Genomic DNA, 22,870 nt, shown 5'->3' on the forward strand with positions numbered 1-22,870 from the left:
TGTTATTCTGTGCACCAGATGCACCTTTAGGTGGGGGCTTTGCAGCAAGGTAAACTGAGGCATTGGAGGAGCGGGCTAGGAGCCTGCGCGGTGGAGTTCACATTGGCATCCTTTCTTCCACCTTCCACTAAGCGGGATAGAACTAGACACTAGGGGGGGGGGGGCGGGGCGTGGGCGGGGCGGGGCCAGCCCTGCTGTCAATCTCAAGCCCGCCGCGGCCGACTGGCGGTCCCGGTGGGCTCCCAGTCAGCTCACCGCCTTCACCAATCGCAGGGCGCGGCTCGCGAAATTCACTCCCAATTGGTTGCCCATGATATCACGTCACCTAGGGCGGGGCTTCAGGCAGACACTTGGGGCTCGGCTGGAGAGCGCGGGTCCACTGCCTGAACCCGGCAAGCAGGTGAGGTTTTGTGTGCACTGACCAGGACAGAGTGTGAGAATGGGACCGTGCGCACAGACAGAGGGTGGGGGGTTTCGAGAGTGCAGGAGAGGGGGCCGTATGTACAGATTGCGGGGGGGGAGGGGGGGCGAGTATTCAGAAAAGGAGGCGGTGTGTGAGATGGGAGGATGTGCGTGTGGTCCGAATGTGTATGTCGACTGGGGCATGCGCGTTTGAACAGGTTTTGGGGAGATTGGGGAACAGATGTGCAGATTTGGGGGCGTATGCTCACGCGAGGGACCAGTGTGCAGATCAGGGACATGTGCACAGGACAGGGGGCTGTGTGCTCGAGTTTGGAGAGATGCGTGCTAGCGGAAGGGGACTGCGGGCCCAGTGGCTGGGGCCCAGGGGCGGGGGGGGGGGGGGGGGGGGAAGTTTGCTCAGATGGACAGGTGAACCTGCGAGTAAGTATGGCGGGGGACCTTGCTTTGCTTAGCCGGGGCCTGCGGCTAGGAGAGGCAGCCATCTCCTGTGGGATGAGGCCCCAGTTCCCTGGGGGACCTTCGAATGCTCAGATGTAGAGGGGCAAGTGTATGTAGCACAGCCTTTGGCCCATGTTCCTACCCCAGAGTACATACAGCTTGGTGAATCTTTTCAGGAGGATTTGAATGATTCTAATTATTCTCCCAGGAGACTGATGGATTACCTGCTGGCATGAGGGTTCCTGGGAAGTTCTAGGCATACCTGGCCTCTCCAGGTTGTGGAGAGTCCCCCACCCCACTAAAGATGAAGTTGGTTTTCAGAGGATGAATTCAAACAACAGAACATCTTTAATTTTTGAGCTACTTTTGATAGAATCTTCCTGAAACTGCTCCTTAAAACAAAACAAAGAGCCAAAGTAGCCGATGGGCATAGTGGGTCTGCATGCCAGGAAGAGGTACACTGAGCAGGGCAGAGAGTAAGGCCGTGCTGCCAAAGAATTGGTCAAACAAACAAACAAACAAAAAAAAAAGAGCTTTGGACAGAAAGGTGGAACAGTAGATATGTGTAAATAATAAATCTGTGAACAACCTGGGAGGGTAATGAGGCCTGGGATGGACTTGAGGGAGGAGAAAACACTTGGTTTCATATCTGATGGATATTTTTGGAACTTCTGAAAAGCAGAGAACCTATAGCTTTGGGTAGAACCAGAAATTATTCCAAAGAATCAGGGATCAGGGTGTCAGGTCATTTCCTTCCTCGTTGGGCTCATGCTTATTTCTAGGGACTCCAGGAGCTGCAGTTCCTCCACAGGGACCCCAAACTTTCAAGACAAGTCAGACCAGAGTTCTGCAGTCTTGGGTGACTCCAGAAGCCAGCCTCACTTGACCTGGGGAAAGTGGTAGGACACAGTAGACTAACAGATGCCATTTAGCTACAGAAGCTTGTCTGTTAGAAAAGGGAGGAAAACCCAACGTGCCCTGACTTGTAATGCTCTCAGAGGACTCAAATGGAACTTCTCATCTTCTGGGTCCTTCCGTAATATGGGAGGTGCTGGCCCCACTGCCACCTGCAGAGCCAGCTCTTTGTAGCACTGGGTGCCAGAACATCTGATTTCTCTGGTGATTGTCAGTGGGCGTGACATAACTTTTCATGTCTGTACGAGGCATTACAAAAAGTAATTGCATCTGCCCACTGCCACCACCCCGAGTATTTCCCAGGATAAATTCCCGTCGGTCCATGTATGTTTCTCACCACTCACCCATTTCCAGGATTTCCTACCTTTTCATCTTAAAATCCAACACCATACCTGGGGCTAACAAATCTCCAGATTGGATGCCCTATTGCTTCTGGAAAATTCCAGCAACATAGATGCCTCCCTACATGGAAGGTCCCTGGAATCTGGTATGCAGAGTTCACCACGGCATTACTTCACAGACTCCCAGTGTGCCAAAGTGAAGCAACAGACCCATCCTTGTCTCCTAGGCTGTGTCAGCAGCCAACATATTGGCCTGCCTTCCTCTTCCCCGGTGTCTCATCTGTGTAGGTGGGTGTAACATTGCTCATTCTTCAGGTAGGCTGGGCACCTGGCTCTTGGTGGATGCTGCATGGCTGGTAGTTGCTAGTCACAGGCTGTGTCATCCCATGGCAGCCCCAGCAGCAGCTCTAGCCATACCTTCCTGTTGCCCCTTCAGGATGTGAAATGACTGAGCTGTGGCTACTAGGGTCTCCAAGGCGAGATCTGAAAGGCTCCCCTTCGCCCAGCAACTGCCCTTGTGAATGCTCTCACTGGCTTGAGGCCACCTATGAGCTAGGCCAAGTCAGCCCACGTGGGCCAGTAGGAGGAGAATCTGGGCATCTAAAGCTCTAATGTACAGCTGGCTGCTCCTGTAACACTCCCCTGCAGCCCATCCCTCCCCTAATTTCTGACCTACAGAAACCATGAGAGATGCTGAAAGATTTGTTTTGGTTTGCCATATCCCAGTAACAGGAAGGTTAGTCTAAATGGCTCAACGTCATAGGTTTGTGCTTTCTGCTGATTTAGTAGCTGTCTGCTGACCTCTACACATGTTCCCTTCTACAGGATAAATAATAGTAATTAAAAACTGTGGTGACATACACTTATAACTCTAGTACTTAGGAGATAAGGCTGAAGAGTCAGGAATTCAAGGTCATTCTTGGCTGCACATCAAGTTCAAGGCTACATGGCCAAACAAAAAGACAGGCCTGCCACCTTCCTCTGTGCTGGGTGTCACCTCTCAAGGCCACAGGTGTTCTGCTTTCACAACCAACCATCCTGGTGGTAGTAGTTTCCTTTTACAGGTTGGCACCCCTCACGGCCCTTCCCTCAGCTCTACAGCATGGAGGTTCATCATGAGCACTTTTTGCTTTTCTCTTCCTGAAGTGTCATTGAAATCATCCCATCACCTTAGTTTGGTGGATATTTTTCCAGTTGCTGTGTGGCCAGGCTACCTTGACCCAAATCATATCCACTTTTTCTTCCTTCATTCGTTCGTTCGTTCCTTGCTTCCTTCCTCCCTCCCTTCCTTTTGTCATTGTTGTCATTGTCGTTGTTGTTGTTGTTGCTCTGCTGGTCTGGAACTCACTGTATAGACCAGGCTGGCCTCAGACTCACAGAGTTTTGTCTGCTTCTGCCTCCTAAGTGCTGGGATTAAAGACAAGCATCACCGTGCCTGGTCCATTGGTTTCATTTAACGTGGGACACCAGTGAACCTTCTTCATCTATCTTTTATAACAATGACCAACACAAATCCTTGGGGACATAGACTTATGTGCCATGGGACATTCAATAGGTCCCCAATTCTCTTGCATTCCCATAGAGACTGGTTCCCACTACAGGTTGTTTTCTGAGCTCCTCTGTGTTTTTGGCATCAGTGGCTCTCTAGTGTGTTCCATGGGACTGTGCCAGCTCCAGGGTAAGGGATGGTACCAGGGAGTGTCAGGATGGTTTTACATGTACAGGTACAGCTGTCAGCATCCTAGGAGAATCTCTTAGTGTCTGTGGCTTGCCAGTGCTGGGTCCAGCACTTCTGAGCCTCTGTGAAACTTTCCATCCACCCACTGCAGCGCAGCCCTCCATGCTCTCTGCTGACGTGGCTCAGTCACCCTAGATAGACTCTGTTGAGCGTTGAGGGACAAGCCCTGAGCTTGTCCCCTGCTTGATATCAGCAGTGGCCTTGATAGATTCGGTGTGGATCCTTATCTGCCTTTGACCTTGACATTTCAGCTCTTTGGGTAACTTTGTGGCCTCTCAGGCAGAGTGTTGCTCAGTATATGGACAAGGATTGAGCAGACCTGGGGGGATTTCTGAGCCTGGACATTTTGAAAGCCACTTTTAAGAAAGACAACTCCATTCTGTTGTGAAACCTCTGGCCCAGAGGTCAAAGGTGAGTATGTTGCTCACAATGCTTGTGAGTGTAGGCAGCGGCAGTGAGGCACTGTTTTAAAAGCTGAAGAATGGGCTGGAGAGGTGGCTCTGTGGCTGCTCTCCAAGAGGACCTGGATTTGATGCCCAGCACCTATATGGTGGCTCACAACCATCTCTAATTCCCTATAGTTCCAGGAGACCTGGCATTCTCTTCTGCCTTCTGGGAGTACTGCATACAAATGGTGCACAGACATATATGCAGGCAAAATCCCCATACACCTGAGATAAAAATAAAATCTCAAAAAGTCACTCCAAATGAAGAAATCAGTGCACCAGTCACATGTCAGTTGTTCTGTGAGGCTCGAGAGTAGAAAAGGTCCCCTCTACCCAGCTGCCCTGCACAGGCTGTACTTTCTACAGAATTTGGTGCCTGTGACAGAAGTATGGCCAGATACATGACCTCCAGATAAATTTAAAATATTTACTATTGTATTTTTTCAGAGTCTCATGTAGACCAAGTTGGCCTTGAACTTTTTGTATAGTTTAGGATGGCCTTGAACTCCTTAATCCTCTTGCCTCCATCTCCTGAGTGCTGGGATTACAGGTGTGCAGTACCTCACCCAGTTTATGTGGTGTTGGGGATTGAACTCAGGGCTTTGTGCATGCTAGGCTCAACCAGCTGAGCCACAGCACTAGCCCCACTAGTTATTTTAATCACATTTTATTTATCTTCTTTGGAGGGAGGGCATGTCATAGTGCATAGAGGTCAGAGGACAACCTTTAGTGGCTTTCTTCCTCTTCCACCTGGGTCCCAGGGATTGAACCCAGGCTGTCCACCTCAGCAACAGCACCTTTAACCACCGAATCATCTCGTCAGCCTTGCGTTTTGTTTGTTTTTGTTTTTTTTTCATCCTAGAAGATGCATGTTATTGCTAGGTGTGGTGGATCACAGCAACTTTGAGGCTGAGACAGAGGGATTGCTGTGAGTTCCTGGCTAGTCTAGGCTACAGACAGTAAGACCCTGTCTCCAAAAACACCAGAAAGATGTGCACTCTGTGGGCAGCATACTTTAGTGTCTTCGGTGTTTAGGTCTGAAGTTCTTTCCTCATTGGCTTTTTCAATTTTCTAGTCTGTTAAATTATCAGAAAGTAATGTTGGTGCCAAGCTTTATATCTTTGGGACTTATCTGTGAGTCAGGGCTAGAAGAATGCCAGTCCCCTCTGTTGAGCCTCCTGGAAGGCATGTGGGCACGTGGCCCTGGGTTTACTGTCATAAGTGTAGGCACCAGAGATGGAGGAGATAGGGGCCCCATTGTCTGCTGCATGGGACTGCAAATATGCCACGTGCATTGTGTGCTGCTGCGCAAGAAGCAATGTGATGACAGCTTCTGGGGGTGGGTTGTCAAAGGCAGGCTGACATACCAGGCAGCCCGGGTTCTGAGGCCAGAATCGCCGGGGGAGCAGACTTCTTAGATTCTTAGAGGTAGGTCTCTCCTTTGTCCCCTTTTCTTTTTCTGTGTGTACTTTGTGTACTTTGTGTACTTTGTGTACTTTGTGTGTGTGTGTGTGTGTGTGTGTGTGTGTGTGTGTGTGTGTGTGTGTGTGTGTGTGTACACGCATCCTTGTGGAGTTTCTCAGTGGCTCTCTGTTTTCCTTGAGGCAGGAGGCAATCTTTCCTAAAGACTAAACCTAAACCTGGAGCTCTCTGATATGGCGAGTGTTGCTAGCCAGCTTGCTCTGGGGACCCTGTCTCTGCTTCCTGAGGCTAGAATTACAGATGAGCTGCCATACTTACCTGGCATTTGTGTGGGTCACAGAGATCCAAACTCTGGTCCTTAGGCTTGTAGCAGGCAAGTGCTTTCCCCAGCCAGAGGCAATTCTCTTTCTCTACATCGATTCTACAGATGTAATCAGGGAGCACCCAGAGAGCCCAGAGGCAGACTTTGGGTGCCACAGAAGGGCCCGGCTCTTTCTGCTCCACTCTTCCTGCAGAAGCTTTCCTGTTGGATTGACTTGCTGCCGCACCTCTCACCATGGAAAAATTTGACAGGAGTGTGCCTGAAGCACCTTCTCCTCTCCCTAGCTCCCCACCCCAGAATCTGGTGTGGGTGACCAGGTGCTGAGAAGCTGTAAAAATCATTGTCTGTTCTGGTCACCTCTCAAGTCCTGGTGGGGTTTGGCTTTCTGGAAGAATCTGAAGCCCTTTTCTTCCCTCAGGACCTGATGGCTTCAAAATCCCAGCACAACGCCCCCAAAAACAAGAGTCGGAATGGCAAGGCTGAATCTCAAGGACAATGGGGCCGGGCCTGGTAAGGAGCTCATGTGTTTTACTAGCTGGAGGGTGAACTGGGATCTCAAGGGTTTCAGCCTCAGGGATGTTATGGACCTAGAAAAAATTCATTATTTTATTTAAAGACAAATGAAAGCTAAGCTGTTTCCTGTTCTATAAAATAAAGAATTGGAAAGAAGATCTTGAAACCATTTTGATAGACTATCCCTTGTCTGAAGTGCTTGGGGCTGGAAACAGTCTCATGTCTGGCTCCCCCCCCCCCCTTGTATATTGAGATATCTGTGTGTATATACTGAGATATCTTAGGGAAAGGATTCATAAGTATGTATATCCTGAGATATCTTAGGGAAGGGATTCACAAGTGTGTATATCCTGAGATATCTTAGGGAAGGGATTCACAAGTGTGTATACCCTGAGATATCTTAGGGAAGGGATTCACAAATGTGTATACCCTGAGATATCTTAGGGAAGGGATTCACAAGCGTGTATACCCTGAGATATCTTAGGGAAGGGATTCACAAGTGTGTATACCCTGAGATATCTTAGGGAAGGGATTCACAAGTGTGTATATCCTGAGATATCTTAGGGAAGGGATTCACAAGTGTGTATATCCTGAGATATCTTAGGGAAGGGATTCACAAGCGTGTATACCCTGAGATATTTTAGGGAAGGGATTCACAAGTGCCCCATGCTCATGGCCTAAAGGTAATTTGCTGTGCTGTTTTCACCTTGACTATGTTTAGAATGCAACGTATCACCTATCACATGAGGGCAGGTGTGTGACTTTCCTCTGCCCTACCCTGCCAGGATTCCAGGAATTTCAGATGGCATAAGGGTCATCTGGAGCCCTGCCATCAACCTAGAGGCCCTGTGTCGGTGTCATGGTGCTCTCTCTGCCATTGAGCACTTGAGTACCTTATGTGTTAAGTATCCTCCCTGCCTAAGGACTGGGGAAGGTCCTGGCCTTCAGGGTCCTGAAGAGTTCCCTGTGCTCATGCCTGGGCTTTTTGTTGGTGGCCACAGAAAGGCCACCTTCTGGTGATGACACAGGAGCAGCCTGAGTGACTTGTCTTGGCTGGAGGGTTTGCTGAACGGATACTCTTTTCCACCAGGTTCTGAGTGGTGTGAAGGAGAGTCCCACACATATGAGGACACTTTGGAGACCCCCATGTCCCCCAAGGGGATTGGAGGGCTCAAGGGACAGAAGAGAGTTTCAGAGGGATGGAAGGGTGTCTTAGGTACCCTATCATGGGGTCTGAGGGACAAAAGGGAATCTCAGAGTCCCCCCCATAGGGCCCCAGGGATAGGAGGGACATTTCAGAGACCCCTGTGAGGTTCAGGGGCTGGGAGGGTGGCTCCAAAGGACAGAAGGAAGTCTGTAAGGCTCCTCGGGCTTGAGAACAGGAGGCCTCTTGCTGACCGTCCTTTGTCCTTCTCTCAGGGAAGTGGACTGGTTCTCCCTGGCCAGCGTCATTTTCTTGCTACTCTTTGCTCCATTCATTGTGTACTACTTCATCATGGCATGTGACCAGTACAGCTGCTCGTTGACCACCCCCATCGTGGACGTAGCCACCGGCCGCGCCCATCTGGCAGACATCTGGGCCAAGACACCACCTGTGACAGCTAAAGCTGTCCAACTGTACACCTTGTGGGTCAGCTTTCAGGTCAGTCCTCTGTCCTGGGGCTGGGATGCAGTGGACGGGGACCAAGTTCTGCTGCCAGGGCCTTGTCTGAGATGCAGACTTCTGACTCAGAGTGATGCTCATATTCTTGGGATGTAGCAGTTACCTCCAAAGCAGATACACAGAGCAGGAAGCATACGTGCATCATACTGTATCCTTCATGGTTTCTAGCACTTGGCTGTAGCTCAGCAGCATGCTCTCCCAGGCAGTGAACAAAACTGCCTGGGAGGGCATAGGCTTGCCTAGGGAGACCCTCCACACAGCTGGAATCTTTTTCACAATAGCTCCCGGCAGGGGGTGTTCCTTCAAACCAGGTATAGCCTGACTTTCCCTAATAGTCAGGATCCCCTTCCCTGCTGAAGCAATTCCAGGCCTGACTCTGGTATGATGGGGGATGGTCTCCCCGCAGGGTATAGCAATCTTGCTCCTCTCTGGAGAGCCGCTATGTCCTCCGCTATGTCCTCCGGCTCAGTGTTACCAGCTCTCTCTTGCTCTGTCCACTGAGTGACATCTCAGCAAGGATCTTCTGTTCAGCTCCCCCTTGCTCAATCCACTATGGGATGTCCCAGCAAGGTTCTTCTGTGCACCAGTGAGTGAAGGTCTTCACACCTAAAACTCTTTTGAGAAAGAGATTTATTTGGGAAGGAGGAGTCCAGGAGAGTAGCTGCCTCTATCAGGGTGGAGAGAACAGCTTTTTTTTTCTAACTGACGAGGCAGGGCAGTTTACACAGGATGTCTTAGGGGTGGCGACAACCCTGGGCCCAGGGTTCTACTATCCTGTTCTGTGATTGGTTGGCTTCACAAGTCAGGGCAGAGATGGCTCTGATCTGACTGAGCTAAACTGTGTTTCTTTCTGCCCTGATCTGAGCCTTCTTTCCCTAGTTCTGGTCTCCAGGGTCAGGGTGGGTTTCTTTAGCCAGCCTCTTTTCCCCACAAACAGCCCCGTTGTCCAGTTGAGAACAGGATAAATGACATGTGGTCTATCCATGAGTGAAATACTCTTAGACCGCAGGAAGGAGTGAGCTCTGGTACAGGCTGCTCTTTGGACCAGTGTTGGAAACAGCTGCCAGGTGGAAGATGCCAAGACCCATTAGAGTGATCACATTTATGTGAAATGTCCAGACCATATCCACAGGCTGGAAAGATTGGTGGTTACCAGGGACCGCGGAAGAAGGATAAGAAGCAGTTGACAATGGAAACAGGGCATCCTCTTTTTTTAAATTAAAAAAAAATTTTTTTTTAAAGATTTATTTATTTTCCTGGGTGGTCGTGGCAAATGCCTTTAATCCCAGCACTCGGGAGACAGAGGCAGGCAGATCTCTGAGTTTGAGGCCAGCCTGGTCTACAGAGCTAGTTCCAGGAGAGCCAGGGCCACACAGAGAAAACCTGTCTCAAAAAACAAGCAAACAAAAGATGTATTTATTTTATGTGTGGGTGTTTTTCCTACAGGTGTGTATGTCACTGGGTGTTTACAGCCCGGTGAAGGACAGAAGAGTACAGCATCGGGTCGATCCCCTGGAACTGGGATTGCAGACAGTTGTGAGCCGTCATGTGGGTGCTGGTGTTGGGAATTGAATCCATGTCCTCTGGACGAGCAGCCAGTGCTCTCAACAGTCGAGTTGTTTCTTCCCACTCCTAGTGTTCTCTTTGGTAGTGTTTTAAAATAAGACTGTGGTGATGGTTGTCTGGTCTTGTGAACCTATTACATGACTTCGAAGGGTGGGCTTCATAGGGTGTGGATGGAACCTCAGTGTTTATAAATGGCCTTGAAAAGGGGTTGGGAGGACCCATGTGTTTGACTTGGGAGGTTACAAGGCCAGGAGTAGGTTTTTACACATTTGTTGGGAAGCCTGACCAGCCCCTGGAGCCCTAAACTCAGTGTCTTGTGTTCATATCTGTCCAATAAAATCAGGCCAGGTCAAATCATACAACTATCTCCTGCAGGCTGCCAATCTTTCCAACTAAAATTCCATTTCAGGTGCTTCTTTATTCCTGGCTTCCTGACTTCTGCCACAGATTTCTGCCAGGTTATGTGGGAGGTGTCCAAGAAGGTGCCATAACTCCAGCAGGTAACCTTTCCCCTCAGTTGGTAGGTGTCTTTCCCCGGCCACCTCATGTCCCTGGCTCCCAGAACTGCTCTCCCATACCGAGTCCCAGATAAGAACTAATTTAGTTTGGATGTTGTCCACTAGGCTTCAGGGTTCCGGAAACATCTGCGCCATCATAGACACGGCTTCTTCCTCACTCAGGAATGCAGTCCTTGATTCTGCTGGCCTCTAGTCCTACTTCTTCACAGTGGTGTGGCAAGCCCAGCCCTGCCACTAACCCATGGGTCATCTCTAATCCGCTAATGGCATGGGTTGGAATCCTACCTGTTTCTCTAGCAGAGAGCTCTCAGAGAGACACTGCAGCAAACCAAGTGGAGCCTGGGGGAACATAGGGTTGGCCTTGCCTTACCTGCCACTGGATTGACCTTGCTAACACCTAAAGAGCATGAGAAGCAACTTATAGAGGTCCCCTGCTCTGGCTTTGGTAGGAGTAGCCATTTTTTCACTGTGTGAGGGGTGCCACTGGCTTGAAAGCCTGGGTATGCAACAGAAGATGCTCCCCTTCTGGAATGGTACCCGGGGGCTCCAGCCAGGGGTCTGTAGCAACTGAGGCCAAGGAGCAGGTAGAGAGTGAGGCAGGTAGACAGCCAAGCCATGTGATCCAACGAGAGTGTTCTGTTTGATCCTGCAGGAGTTGTAAACAAGTATGAAGTGAACGGGCTGCAAGCCTGGCTCATAACTCACTTCCTCTGGTTTTTGAACGCTTACCTCCTATCCTGGTTCTCCCCCACCATCATCTTTGATAACTGGATTCCACTGCTATGGTGTGCCAACATTCTGGGCTATGCTGTGTCCACATTCGCAATGATCAAGGGCTACCTGTTCCCCACCAGTGTGGAAGACCGGTAAGTTGCTTAGTGACTGGTCAAGCCTAGGATGGATGGTGGATACCTCTACCCAGGGTTGTGTGCTCCCATGCAGACAAGTCGAGAAGCCTTGAGAAGTGAGATCTGGGATCAGACTTTTGGAAGTCTGGGTTTTCTTGCTTGAGGCAACCAAGGCTGCCATGGGAGCAGCTAAACCAGAAGGACAGCTTCTTTCTGCTGAGGCAGAAGCAGATTGCCTCTGTCTTTGGATTATCTCTTGTGAAACAGCCTTAGCCTTGGAAAAGAATCTTGTTATTTTTATCATCACTGCTTCCCAGGAGATTCCTGTTTGCTTGAAGCATTCTCATGGAAACTTTGCGTTAGAGGCCAACCATCCATTCCATCCCATCTGCTTACCCATGCATTTATTCATCTCTCCCTCCACCCACTTACCATCTATTTACTCTCCATTTACCCACACAACTACTTATCTAACCTTCTATACACCTACCCACCCATACACCCATCTATCTATCCATCCATCTATCCATTCATCAACCTACCCACCAACCCTCCCATTCATCTATCCATCCACCCACCATACACTCACTCATATATCTATTTATCCATCTACCTACCCTTTTATATACCCATGCACCCTTCCATCTACCTAGCCACTCATTCATCCATCCACTTACCCATCCACCCATCCATTTACTCAATCATCTATATATTTACCCATCCATCCACCCACCCATCCACCCACCCATCCACCCATCCATCCACCCATCCATCCATCCATCCATCCATCCATTCACTCATCTACCAATCATCAGATATTTGGTGAGGTCTTCTGGAATTCTTAATTTTGTCTGGGGATCCAGATGAAAACAGAACGTCTCATACTTAGCAGTTGGTTTTGGCTTGGGGAACCACACTCAGATGAGGATGCTGTGTGGCTTGTGTTACCCTACCCTGCAGGTTACTGCTGTGGTGCCCTTTGTGGCTTCCAGGGCTGTGGCTGCTTTTGCAGATGTGATTGATGTTTTAGTTTTTTCTGCTTAGCCTGACGGTGGGAAGTAGACATCAGAACCTACTGTCGTAGCTAGCAATAATCCCTGTGCATTCACAGTAGGCTATATCTAGGAAGGGTCTCCACCCAGGTTATCTCAGCTAATTCTCTGCCCCAGTCTGGAATAAGGAGTCTGCTTTGGGCCCAGGTGACCAAGACCATGAGTAGTCACTGAAGTTGTGGATCAGGGAGAAACATGGGCCCTGGAGCTTAGCCTGCAAGCACGGGACACTTGCCACTTGATCCTTATTCTGTGTCTTTGCTGTGCACTGTGCACTCTAAGTGAGAACAAATGTGGATGTGGGGCTGAGGGAAGGACTGCCATGTTCTCCCCTCCGTGGACATTTTGTGGTTATGGCTGCACCCTTGCTGCCTCCTTTACTTGCCAGCACCTGAACACTGGTGTCCACAAAGCTGGATGAGCCTCATGTAGCTAGATGTGATAGTTGATTAAATGTGTTTTTGGAGGGTGGGGAGTATGGCTCAGTGGTTAAGAGCACTGGCTGCTCTTGTAGAGGACCTGGTTTTGACTCCCAGCATCCACATGGTGGCTCACAACTGTCTGTAACTCCAGTTCCAGGGGATCGAATGCCCTCTTGTAGCCTCTGAGGACACTGTACACATATGATGCACAGACAAGCATTAGGGTAAAACACTCATATACATAAAATAAATCTAAAACAAATTTTTAATGTATCTTTTGTTGATGTTTTTAAGCAAATTCACAGGCAATTTCTTCTACAACTATATGATGGGCATTGAGTTCAACCCTCGCATTGGAAAGTGGTTTGACTTCAAGCTGTTCTTCAATGGACGCCCAGGGATCGTGGCCTGGACCCTTATCAACCTGTCCTTTGCTGCCAAACAGCAGGAGCTTTATGGCCATGTGACCAACTCTATGATTTTGGTCAATGTCCTGCAGGTAACTTAATGTGCTTACAGCTAGGGAGGGTGGGGCATCATACCTGCTGGGCTCTGGGAGATTTCTTAGCATGCCATCCATTCAGAGCTGGCCCTTCAATGCCACAGTGAGCACAGGTTGAGAATCTACCCTTATTATGGCTGCCACTGCCACTGTGCTAGCCCCAGGAGGGACAAGGTAGACACCATGCAATCTGGCCTGGTCCAGTCAGGCTCCCTTAGGAACTGCACTCAGATGGGATCTGAGAGTACATGGGCTTTTGTTAACCAGCTAGAGAAGGGAGACCACAGGCATACTCCAGCCACAAGCAGTGGCCTGTGTAGTCCATGTGGTGGGAGAGGCTGAGACACTGAGGAAGGGCCTCTGTCTGGAGCATTGAAAACTAGGGAGCTTATGACCAGGTGGGACCAACATGGGTCCTTTTGGGGATTTCCATCCACTCCTGAGCAGTTATCACTCAGGAGGCTGCAGCAGGAGGATTCTTGTGAATTCAAGGCTGGCTTGGGGCTACGTATTGAGTTTGAGAGCTGCCTGGACCAGGGGTGAGACCCTATTTCAAGAACAACAAGACTAGGGAGATGGCTCTCTGGTTAAAATACTGAAGGCTGGGGTTAGGATCCCCAGAACCCATGTAAATGCTGGGTGGATGTGGTAGCCCACCCATAATTCCAGCCTTAGAAGACAGAGGTAGGCTGACTAGCTAGATTAGCCATCAGTGAGCTTTGGGTTTGACTGAGAGACCTTGACGCAATGAATAAAGTGGAAGACTTCAACCTCTGGCCTATACACACACACACACACACACACACACACACACACACACACACACACCACATGCACCCACAAATATATGTGTCCCCACACATGTACTGCATACACATATGTGCAAAAGAAAAGGAAAAATAAAACCAGTAGTGAAAACAAATGCCCAGTGGTGTTGGGATGTGGCCTGGAGCTGGTGTGTCCAGCAGGGCTGCGGGTTGCCAGGTGTGAATGATTGCAGAGGAGGAGGAGGCCAGCAGGAGGCCTTGGGCACAGCTCAGGCAGGTTAACTGTGCTGGGGGAAGGACCAGACTGGTTGGGCTAAGTCCCTGCCTTCCACTGGCTCTGGTCGTTTGCATCTGTGGACCTGAGGAGTAAGTGATATGGCCAGGATCATGGCCTCTGGAGGAGTCTTCTCTGTGGTCTTCTGTGAAGCTTCTTCTGTGCAGGGGCCTAGAGATGGATGCAGAAGAGACCCACTTTTCCAGAGAGCACTGGGTCTGGGCTCCTCGGGCCAGCTTTCCAAAACAGCCAAGGGACTGTGTGTGGGTGTTGTAGGCAAATCCCAGCATGCTTGTGTGAGGTGCCACTCCCCACTTTTAAGGGACATGCTAGGGCAGGGTGCTCTGATGCTGTTACTTATGCAACTGTGGCTAACACACCTTAGTGTTTGAGTCTGGAGTCTCTGGAAGGCTCTCTATGTGTCCCAGCCATAGTCACAGCTTATGGCCTCATGTTCCCTTGAGATGAGAAGTGACAAGCAGGGTCTTTGTTTCTTGCCCATCTCTGTGAATGGACCGCAGTCTTCTTGGACACCTTATGTGTGTCATGGTTCTGAGAGGTAGCTGACAGGGGCCAAAGCTGGGACACCACCCTGTGGATGTCTTTGTTGGTGTTTATTGCTCAGGGCCAGCATCCCAGGGACAGTCCCTGAGCCCTTCCATCCTCAGTCACTTCTGCTCTGAGCTCCACATCTCATGTCACTGGTGGGAGCCATAGTTAGGAGCTCTTCCTGTTGATGGACAGTGACCCCCTCCACCCTGATGATTGTTCCCGTCCCCACAGTAACTTAGTCAAGTTACTTCACAGCATCCCAGTTGCCCATCCCCCATCCCTCCCTTGCATGGGGCTGTGGTGGGTAACAGTGGTGGCTCTGTCTTGCAGGCCATCTATGTGTTAGACTTCTTCTGGAATGAAACCTGGTACCTGAAGACCATTGACATCTGCCATGACCACTTTGGGTGGTACCTGGGCTGGGGTGACTGCGTGTGGCTGCCCTACCTCTACACACTGCAGGTGAGGAGCCAGGGTGCTGGGACAGGATGACCAGCCTCGTGGGCATTGACTGTGTGGTCTTCAGCTGCTCCTGAGCAGACATGTATGCTGAGCTTGCCAAGGTGTTAGCCCCTGGGGCTCACTGGACCAGTGTCTTCTCCCATGAGGGGAAAGTTCCTTGTATCACAGATATCCTTGACCCATCATGGGATTTGGTTCCCACTTCACCCACTGCACTGAAAGTACAGAAAGTGCATATAACTCACCCGGCCTGCCAACTGTAGCTCAGCCTTGCCCTCATGGCCATGGCTGGGCAAATTTATCCCACACAAGGCCTGTAGAGCTGTTGAGGCCTGTCCAGAAACTGAGCAGCACATGGTGTGAACCATCTGAGGCTGATCCACTGTAACCACCTGGAGTTGGTGTGGGAAGCCCTGGGATTGCACCCATATGAGCATGTCCCTAGTCATCCTGCCCTAATCAGAGCAGAACTCCTAGCTCAACCAGGCAGGGTAGAGCCATCAGGGTGGCCAGCAGTGACTCAAGCTGGGCTGTATGTCCGAATCCCCACCTCTCGGCTATGTCCGCACCATGGAAGTAGTGTGCCTGCTCATCAGAGGCTGGAAGGAGTTCAGAGCTGCACAGAAGGCTGTTGTTGGCCTCTCGAGGTGGGCCTCTGGCAGCTGCTTGCGTAGCTGATGGTGACACGGTCTGTAGAAGTGGTCTGGCTGTCTATGCAAGGGTGCTGGGAAAGCGGTAGTTCCCAGCAAGGAGGAGGGTGGAGAGGAAGGACTTGGACAGGTGTCAGCCCCTGACTTTCACTAACTGTAGGTCCTCACCAGCCATGAGCAGCTCACATGGTCGGGTTTTTGCATTGATTGGGCACCTTCTCCTGGGCCGCCTCATTGTATCTGCAGTGCCAGTGTGTGAACTCGTGACAGAGACCGAACTTACACAAGTCTTTCTAACTAGCAGGCCTTGTTTCAGCCTCAGGATACAGTGGCTTCTGTGTTGAAAGGTCCACAGATTAAGCCAGACATGCGTTGGAAGTTTTTTTTTTTTTTTTTTTTTTTTTTTAATTTGCTGGTCTTCTGGAACACCCCCAGGGAGGTTGGTCTTAATGTATTAAATGAGGTCCATCCACGTTGTGGGTGTTTGTCTGCTTTACTCAATGCTTATTTAAATGTTAATCTCAGCTGGAGAGAACCTCAAGGGTTAAGAGTGTGTGCTGCATCATCAGGAGGACCAGAGTTCGGATCCCAGCACCCAGAAAACAAACTGAGAGTCCCATGCATGCCTGTAACCCTAGAGCAGAAGCAGAAGGATGACTGAGCCTTCTCAACTCCTAGTCTAGCCAAGAAAACTGGAGCCCCAGGTTCAGGGAGAGACCCAGCCTCAAAGGAGAAGGTGGACCGTGACAGAGGAGGGCAGCAGACATTTCTTCTGATTGCTTAATGTGTGCTCAGGTGCATACACATGCACACACACACACAAATAAATGTTAGTCTCATCCCCACAACTTGTGGTTGACCAAATATGAGTACAGTGGTCTACCCAAGTTGATAAATAAAATCAGCTGTCATCACAATGTATTCACATTATCTTATGTATTGTATAGTTTACTTTTGTACAGTAGAATGATTTACCAGTTCCAACCAATGGTGACCCAATGACAGTTTTGAGACCTTGTGATGATGTAAACACAGTTGTCTTCATTGGCACACAGAATGCAGCAGCTGCAGAACCCAGTCAGTCGAGTGATCAGAAAGCAGTACACCCTGTAACCAGGGAGGGTGTTGAGGGGCCGAGTGTATTCAACCTGTTTTCTTCCTCCCCTCTCTTCCCCTCCCTTTCTCTCCCTCCGTTTGCCAGTCCTTCCTTGGAGTGGAGCCTGGACCCTGGGCATGCTAAGCAACTGCTCTATCACTGCCCCACATCTTTTGCCCTCTCTTCTTACTTGTTTTGAAACGAGGTCTGATTAGATTTTAATAAACTGTCCAAGCAGGTCTTGAACTTGCAGCCCTCCTGCCTCATCCCTCTGAGTCCTGGGAGTTCAGATGTGTGCCATTATGCCCGGCCCTATGTATCTTACTTAACGGAAAAGGAAACTGGTGTGACGTGTCTGGGGCAGGGGCAGAGTCTGCCCTCCTCAGCCCACACTGCTGCTGCCCACTGCGCTCCATGATGGGCCACCTTTCACCTCTCTCCTCCTGCCCTCTCTCCCTACAGGGCCTGTACTTGGTGTACCACCCTGTGCAGCTCTCTACTCCCAATGCTGTGGGCATCCTGCTGCTCGGCCTGGTGGGTTACTATATCTTCCGAATGACCAACCATCAGAAGGACCTGTTCCGCAGAACAAATGGATGCTGCCTCATCTGGGGCAAGAAGCCCAAGGCCATCGAGTGCTCCTACACCTCAGCCGATGGGCAGAAACACCACAGCAAGCTGTTGGTGTCGGGCTTCTGGGGTGTGGCCCGCCACTTCAATTATACTGGTGATCTGATGGGCAGCCTAGCCTACTGCCTGGCTTGTGGTGGTGGCCACCTCCTCCCCTACTTCTACATCATCTACATGACTATCCTGCTCACCCACCGCTGCCTCCGTGACGAACACCGCTGTGCCAACAAGTATGGCCGTGACTGGGAGCGCTACACGGCCACAGTGCCCTACCGTCTGCTGCCTGGAATCTTCTGAGGACCATTCTGGGAAGCATAGGGAGGTTTTATCGAATGCGTGGAGTTGGATGCATGGGGACTGGCATCCTCCTACAGGGGTGTCAGTTTGCTCATGTGGAAAATGGAGAGCCTGGTGCCCAACAGTGTCTGTCTGGTGGCAGCTGGACTAACCCTCCAGCAGACTGACTGTTTTCTTGATTGAACATTCTGAGGGCAGAGGTCCTTGGCCCTTTCATGTCTGTCTTTATGTTGGGAGCCCTTGATCTGTGTTGCCCGGATGGCTTAGGCTCACCATGTATCTCCCAGGACTGGGCCGACCTGTTAAGCTGGAGACAATGTGGGATCTAAGGATTTTGACACTGCCCCCCTCCTCTCCTGTTCTGCCATGGTGGACTGGACCCCTGGGCCATTTTTGTGTGAAGGGGTGTGCAGTATTGATCAGCAGAGGGCTCAGAGGCCATTGCAGGAGGAAGGCTTTCTCTTTAGGTTCTTGTTTCTTGTTCTTAGCCCAGGAGTGCCAGGCAGTGGACTGGGAAGTTACAGTGGTAGGGACTTCACAGTTCCTGGCTAATCTACTAAAGTCTTTGTGACATGAGACAGTTTCCAGGACAGGACTCCCTGAGCACCCACCCACCTAGCAGCTCAGCCACCTGCCCTCTTCTGGAAGATGCTTCTTGTTCACCCCAAGACACTTGGTTCCAGGGTAAACAGATTTGGCTTAGACAACCCAGAACGTATCACCAGCCAGTGGCCTCAGCCACACCTTCCTCAACAGGAGTTCCAGTGTTGGAGAGGGGACCCATTCTCATTAGGGCCACTGGCCCCTAAAACTCAGGGTATTCTGTAAAACTAGATAGGATCCTCTTAGCCTTGCTGATGATTCTTTGTATTAAATCTGCTTTTTAAAATGTGCCACACTGTGCTGTCTCTTGAATAGGCCTGACCAGTTCCAGAGGTGGGGATGGGTTGTGTTATACAGTATAGGACGGAACCCCAGGAAGTATCAGAAGCAGTGCACAGGGCGCTATCAAAGCTTCATATCCTATTGGGTATTGGGGTGAACTGTGCCCTATCCCTCTGTAATCTCCCATCAGTCCAGACTTTGCTGGGTCATTTACTTGCTGGAGGCAAGGAGTTCATTCCATTTGCTGGTAACAAGAAGCCAGCATGGTTAGCTGTCTCAAACATGCAGGAGCCACTACACAGCTGAGCCTGGACTTTAGTTTCTGCAGAAGTGGAGGTGAATGAGAGGTGAGGGGTGGCCACAGCCCGGGCACAGCTGATCTGCTTCCGGTTAGAGCTGGTTGAACATTGACAGCTGCTCTTGGGGAGAGTCATGGATCCCACCAGCCTAACTTGGTGTTCTCCTGGCCTGTCTGAGAATGTGGACACAGGGGTTTCAGGCATCTTTATTGGCCACACATTGGCACTTTCATTTCTCCCTTGAACAAGGGCCTAAGGAGGCTGGGGTGTGGTGGCTATAAACTTAGATACCAGGTCCCACTGTACACTTGTGAACTCTGGCTCTGCCTTCTGAAGGCCATAAAACCTTGAGTAGATGACCCACCCTCTCGTGGTCTCAGCATCCTCCTTTGTGTGTGCTGAAGGTCAGAGTTCCGTCTTCCTGTATTGCTGGAGAAAGACATTTAAGCTCCTGTGGTAGGAGGCCTGGATTCACATGTCTGTAGTGCTTGTCAATTGCTTATGTGGTTCTAGTTTGTTTTAGCCTGGGAGCCCAGCTATGGTTTAGGGCTTTGGTGTGTGGTGACTAAAGCAGAACTAACAAAGCAACTCCACGTAGTTAACTGGTAGTTAAAAAGAGGTTTATTTTGGGATAACTTACAACCAGTAAAGGGGTTGGTTACAAGATCTGAGAGAGGTGAGATGCAGTCCAGCATGGTTCTCTGGAGAACTCTGACTTCGTCTTCCATCCAGTGTCCAGGATCACGAGGAGCCAAGAGAGCCGGCATATACTCATCTCAGGTCTTAAGGGTTCCTGTCTTTGCCATGCCCCAGGGGCAGGTCATAGGCTTATGTGGCAGTTACCTGCTGCCTTACTAGGGGCCATGCTTCAAGGTCAAAGCCGGAACAGCTACCCGCTACAGGTGCCCTCACCTCTGGTGCTCAGTGACTGCTGGGCTGTGGGCTGCTCTCCCAGAGTTCTGCCTGCTGTGGGCCTGTCTGTCCTGCCTACCCTGCCACCAGGAGATGAAGCTCACTCCCTCTCTGGAGGGAAGACGAGTAAGCCACAGAGCCCAGGACCATAGACTGTGTCAGCCTCTGCCACTCGCCAGCTACAGTCCTCAGTACAGCCTCAAACCAGGCTTTTCGTGGTACTTCCAAGGTGGGGCTAGCTGAACTGTGCTCTGGCTGGAAGCACCCTGACAGTCGCCTCACTCCCCATCAGGCATTAGACAGACCCAGAGAGATTGAGTGTTGGAAATCGTGGGCACAATCAGAGTGACTGGAGGGATCATGTATCCTTTGTCCCTTGCGATAAAGATTGGATCTCCAGCAACAGGGCCAAGACACCTGCAGACTTGTTTTCCATCCAACCAACCCTCACAACACTGTTCACAGCAGTGTAACACATCTGCATTCCTGGAGAGCCCTTGGGTACGTGGACCTTCTGTGACAGCACTGGGTGACTCAAATGGGATGAGGGGATTGAAGCAATTTGCCCTGAAAAATGTGCCTGGCAAGTAGCTGAGACAGGATTTAAAAGTAGGTGTCTTCATTCCAGCCCTACTACAAGGGACAGGCCAGGAGACCTGGGGCAGAGTGCATGGAGTGCTCCCACACAGGACCATTATTTTGAGATCTGTCCCACAGCACAGGAGCCATTGTTAATAAAACACTGTTTTTATCTTTTTAGTTTTTTCCCCCTAAAATGGTAAAGTCTCCCATGTAGCCCAGGTTGGACCAGAAACTGTGGCAAACCTTTTGTCTCAGCCCCCAAGTCCTGGGGTTACAATTGTGTATTCCCATGCTTGCCTGGCTTTTGGATTGAAAATGTTTTAAAATTTTTTTTAGATGTATATATTTTCTGTGTATGAGTGTTCTGCCAGTATGGATGTGTCTTGGGGTTTTTATTACTGTAAAGAGATACTATGACCACAGCAACTCTTATAAAGAAAACATTTAATTGTGGTGAGGCCGAGAGTGCTACGTCTTGTAGAAAACAGGAAGTCAACTGAGACACTGGGTGGTATCCTGAGCATAGGAAACTTCAAAGCCTGCCCCTACAGTGACACACTTCCTCCAACAAGGCCATACCTACTCCACCAAAGCCACACCTCCTAGTAGTACCACTCCCTATGAGATTATGGGGGCCAATTACATTCAAACTCCCACAGTCTGAAGAGCACCGAATGAATGTCTGGTGCCCAGAGACCAGAGGAAGGAACTGGATCCCCTGAAACTGGAGTCACAGATAGTTGTAAGCTGCCATGTGGGTGCTCGGAACTGAACTCCGGCCCTTGGTTTAAAATATTTTAAAAAGAATTGCATTTGAGGGCTGGGGAGATGGCTCAGTTGGTAAAGTGTTTGCTATGAAACCTTGAGGACTGAATTTGATTTTCAGAACCCACATGAGAAAGCTGAGTGTGGTGGTGTGAGCTGGTAATCCACTGAGGAGACGAGAGACCAGTGGATTGCTGGGGCTCACTGACTGGCCAGGCTAGTGAATTGGTGAACTCCAGATTCAATGGGTACAGTGCTTGCTCTGTAAGCTTGAGGACCTGAGTCCTCATCCACAGAAAGCCAAATATGAGCATCTATAATCCCAGGGTCATGTCAAAATGGGAACCAGAAGCATGTGGACAGAGAGCAGGGAACCCTTTCTCAAACAAGGTGAAGGTGAGGACCAGTACCTGAGGTTGTCCCTCCCTACCCCAACCCCCCCCCCTCTCTCACACACACACAGACACACACACACACTCACTCACACAAAAAGGTGATTTAAGCCGTACACAGGGGCCCATTGTTCCTGCCCTTAGAGGCTCAGAGGTGGCAGCTTCCATCTGGTTCTCCCTCAGCCTCCTCCACAAGCCACTTATGTTAGTTATCAGAAAGCTGTCTTGCTCCTGGCTTTTGTTTGAGTAATTTTGTTTTCTCAGAGGCCCAGGCCTCTGCCTTTCCAGGTAGGCAGGCAGGTGTGAGCCAGAAGTCACAGATGTCATACCTAGGGCACTGAGACCACGTGTCTTTGATGCCTTCCCACTCCCCTGTCCTCATCTGTTGTTGCCACAGTTCTGTTTTGCAGTCATGCTTCTTGGCTCCAGCACCTGGCTGGGAACTCTCCCTGGGCTGGAGCCAAGAGTTCTCCTGGAACTCTTCCTGGCCAGGAGCCAGGAAGGAACTTCGGAAACTGGGAGGACCTGCTCTCAACCCTCCTCCCTCAGCCAGTGGAGGGTCATCAGACTGCAGTTCCTAGAGCTCTGGTCCTGGTGGCAAGCTTCTCCTTTCAGTGGCCTTCCTGAGTCTCCTTGCTCTGGAGCCTTCTGTAGCAGCCTCCAAGATGGTACCTCAAGACCTATCTGCAGGCAATCCTGTTATCTGAAGAGCTCTCCACCCAGACTAGCACTGACCTGTGTAATCAATAGACTGTAGTAACACAAAATGGAAGTCCATCTTCCAGATCTGCATGGAGGTCATATTCAGCCTGTGGTCTCTGGGAGCCACCACCATGTCCCAAGGACACTTAGCAGACTGGGCAGAGGCCTCCCTCCCACAGCCCACACCAATGTGCCAAACACGAGCTGCCTTGGAAGCAGGTTCCCTGGCCCTGTTGAGTTTTCAGATGAGATGGCAACCTCCAGGTCACCTCCTATAGCCTCACAGGGCAGCTCAATCTGGGTCTACCCTGCTCAGTGCTTTGGAACTCCCACACCTCAGAGATGGTGTGACACATGACAGGGTTATCATTGATGGGTTTGGACTGCTACATTGGAGGGTGGTTCAAAGGCAGGGGGTGTGATAACCCATCCTTCTAGCAATGACTTTGTGACTTGTGAATCAGAGTCTGGAAAGT

The 22,870-nt window shown here is 50.3% G+C and overlaps 2 protein-coding genes across 3 annotated transcripts in view; both read left to right on the forward strand.

Annotated features, from left to right (window-relative positions):
• The first annotated feature begins 337 nt into the window (after window positions 1-337).
• Window positions 338-18,750, forward strand: Dhcr7 (7-dehydrocholesterol reductase). Of its 2 annotated transcripts, none has more exons than XM_036200038.1 (8): window positions 338-400; window positions 6,464-6,555; window positions 7,978-8,200; window positions 10,197-10,287; window positions 10,958-11,171; window positions 12,922-13,126; window positions 15,053-15,184; window positions 17,393-18,750. In XM_036200038.1, exons 2-8 carry the CDS (start codon window positions 6,470-6,472, stop codon window positions 17,855-17,857), a joined length of 1,416 nt encoding a protein of 471 aa, XP_036055931.1. In that variant the 5' UTR covers window positions 338-400; window positions 6,464-6,469; the 3' UTR covers window positions 17,858-18,750. The 2 variants fall into 2 exon arrangements, with proteins under 2 accessions (XP_036055931.1, XP_036055939.1); XM_036200046.1 differs by lacking the exon at window positions 338-400 and adding an exon at window positions 5,027-5,729.
• A 1,122-nt stretch (window positions 18,751-19,872) lies between these two features.
• Window positions 19,873-22,870, forward strand: part of LOC118591610 (actin-85C-like) — a 41,394-nt gene continuing 38,396 nt past the window's right edge. Inside the window, exon 1 of the mRNA XM_036200066.1 lies at window positions 19,873-20,454. The gene's annotated coding sequence lies outside the window, so the exon portion shown is untranslated. The remainder of the gene's footprint in view (window positions 20,455-22,870) is intronic.

This window comes from Onychomys torridus, chromosome 1 (assembly GCF_903995425.1).
Source record: "Onychomys torridus chromosome 1, mOncTor1.1, whole genome shotgun sequence".
Lineage (NCBI taxonomy): Eukaryota > Metazoa > Chordata > Mammalia > Rodentia > Cricetidae > Onychomys > Onychomys torridus.

Coding starts and splice junctions, on each gene's coding strand:
- Dhcr7 (XM_036200038.1), top strand. CDS start 6,470: ATGGCTTCAAAATCCCAGCACAACGCCCCCAAAAACAAGAGTCGGAAT. Junction 6,556..7,977: donor GGACAATGGGGCCGGGCCTG/GTAAGGAGCTCA, acceptor TCCTTCTCTCAG/GGAAGTGGACTGGTTCTCCC. Junction 13,127..15,052: donor TTTTGGTCAATGTCCTGCAG/GTAACTTAATGT, acceptor TCTGTCTTGCAG/GCCATCTATGTGTTAGACTT.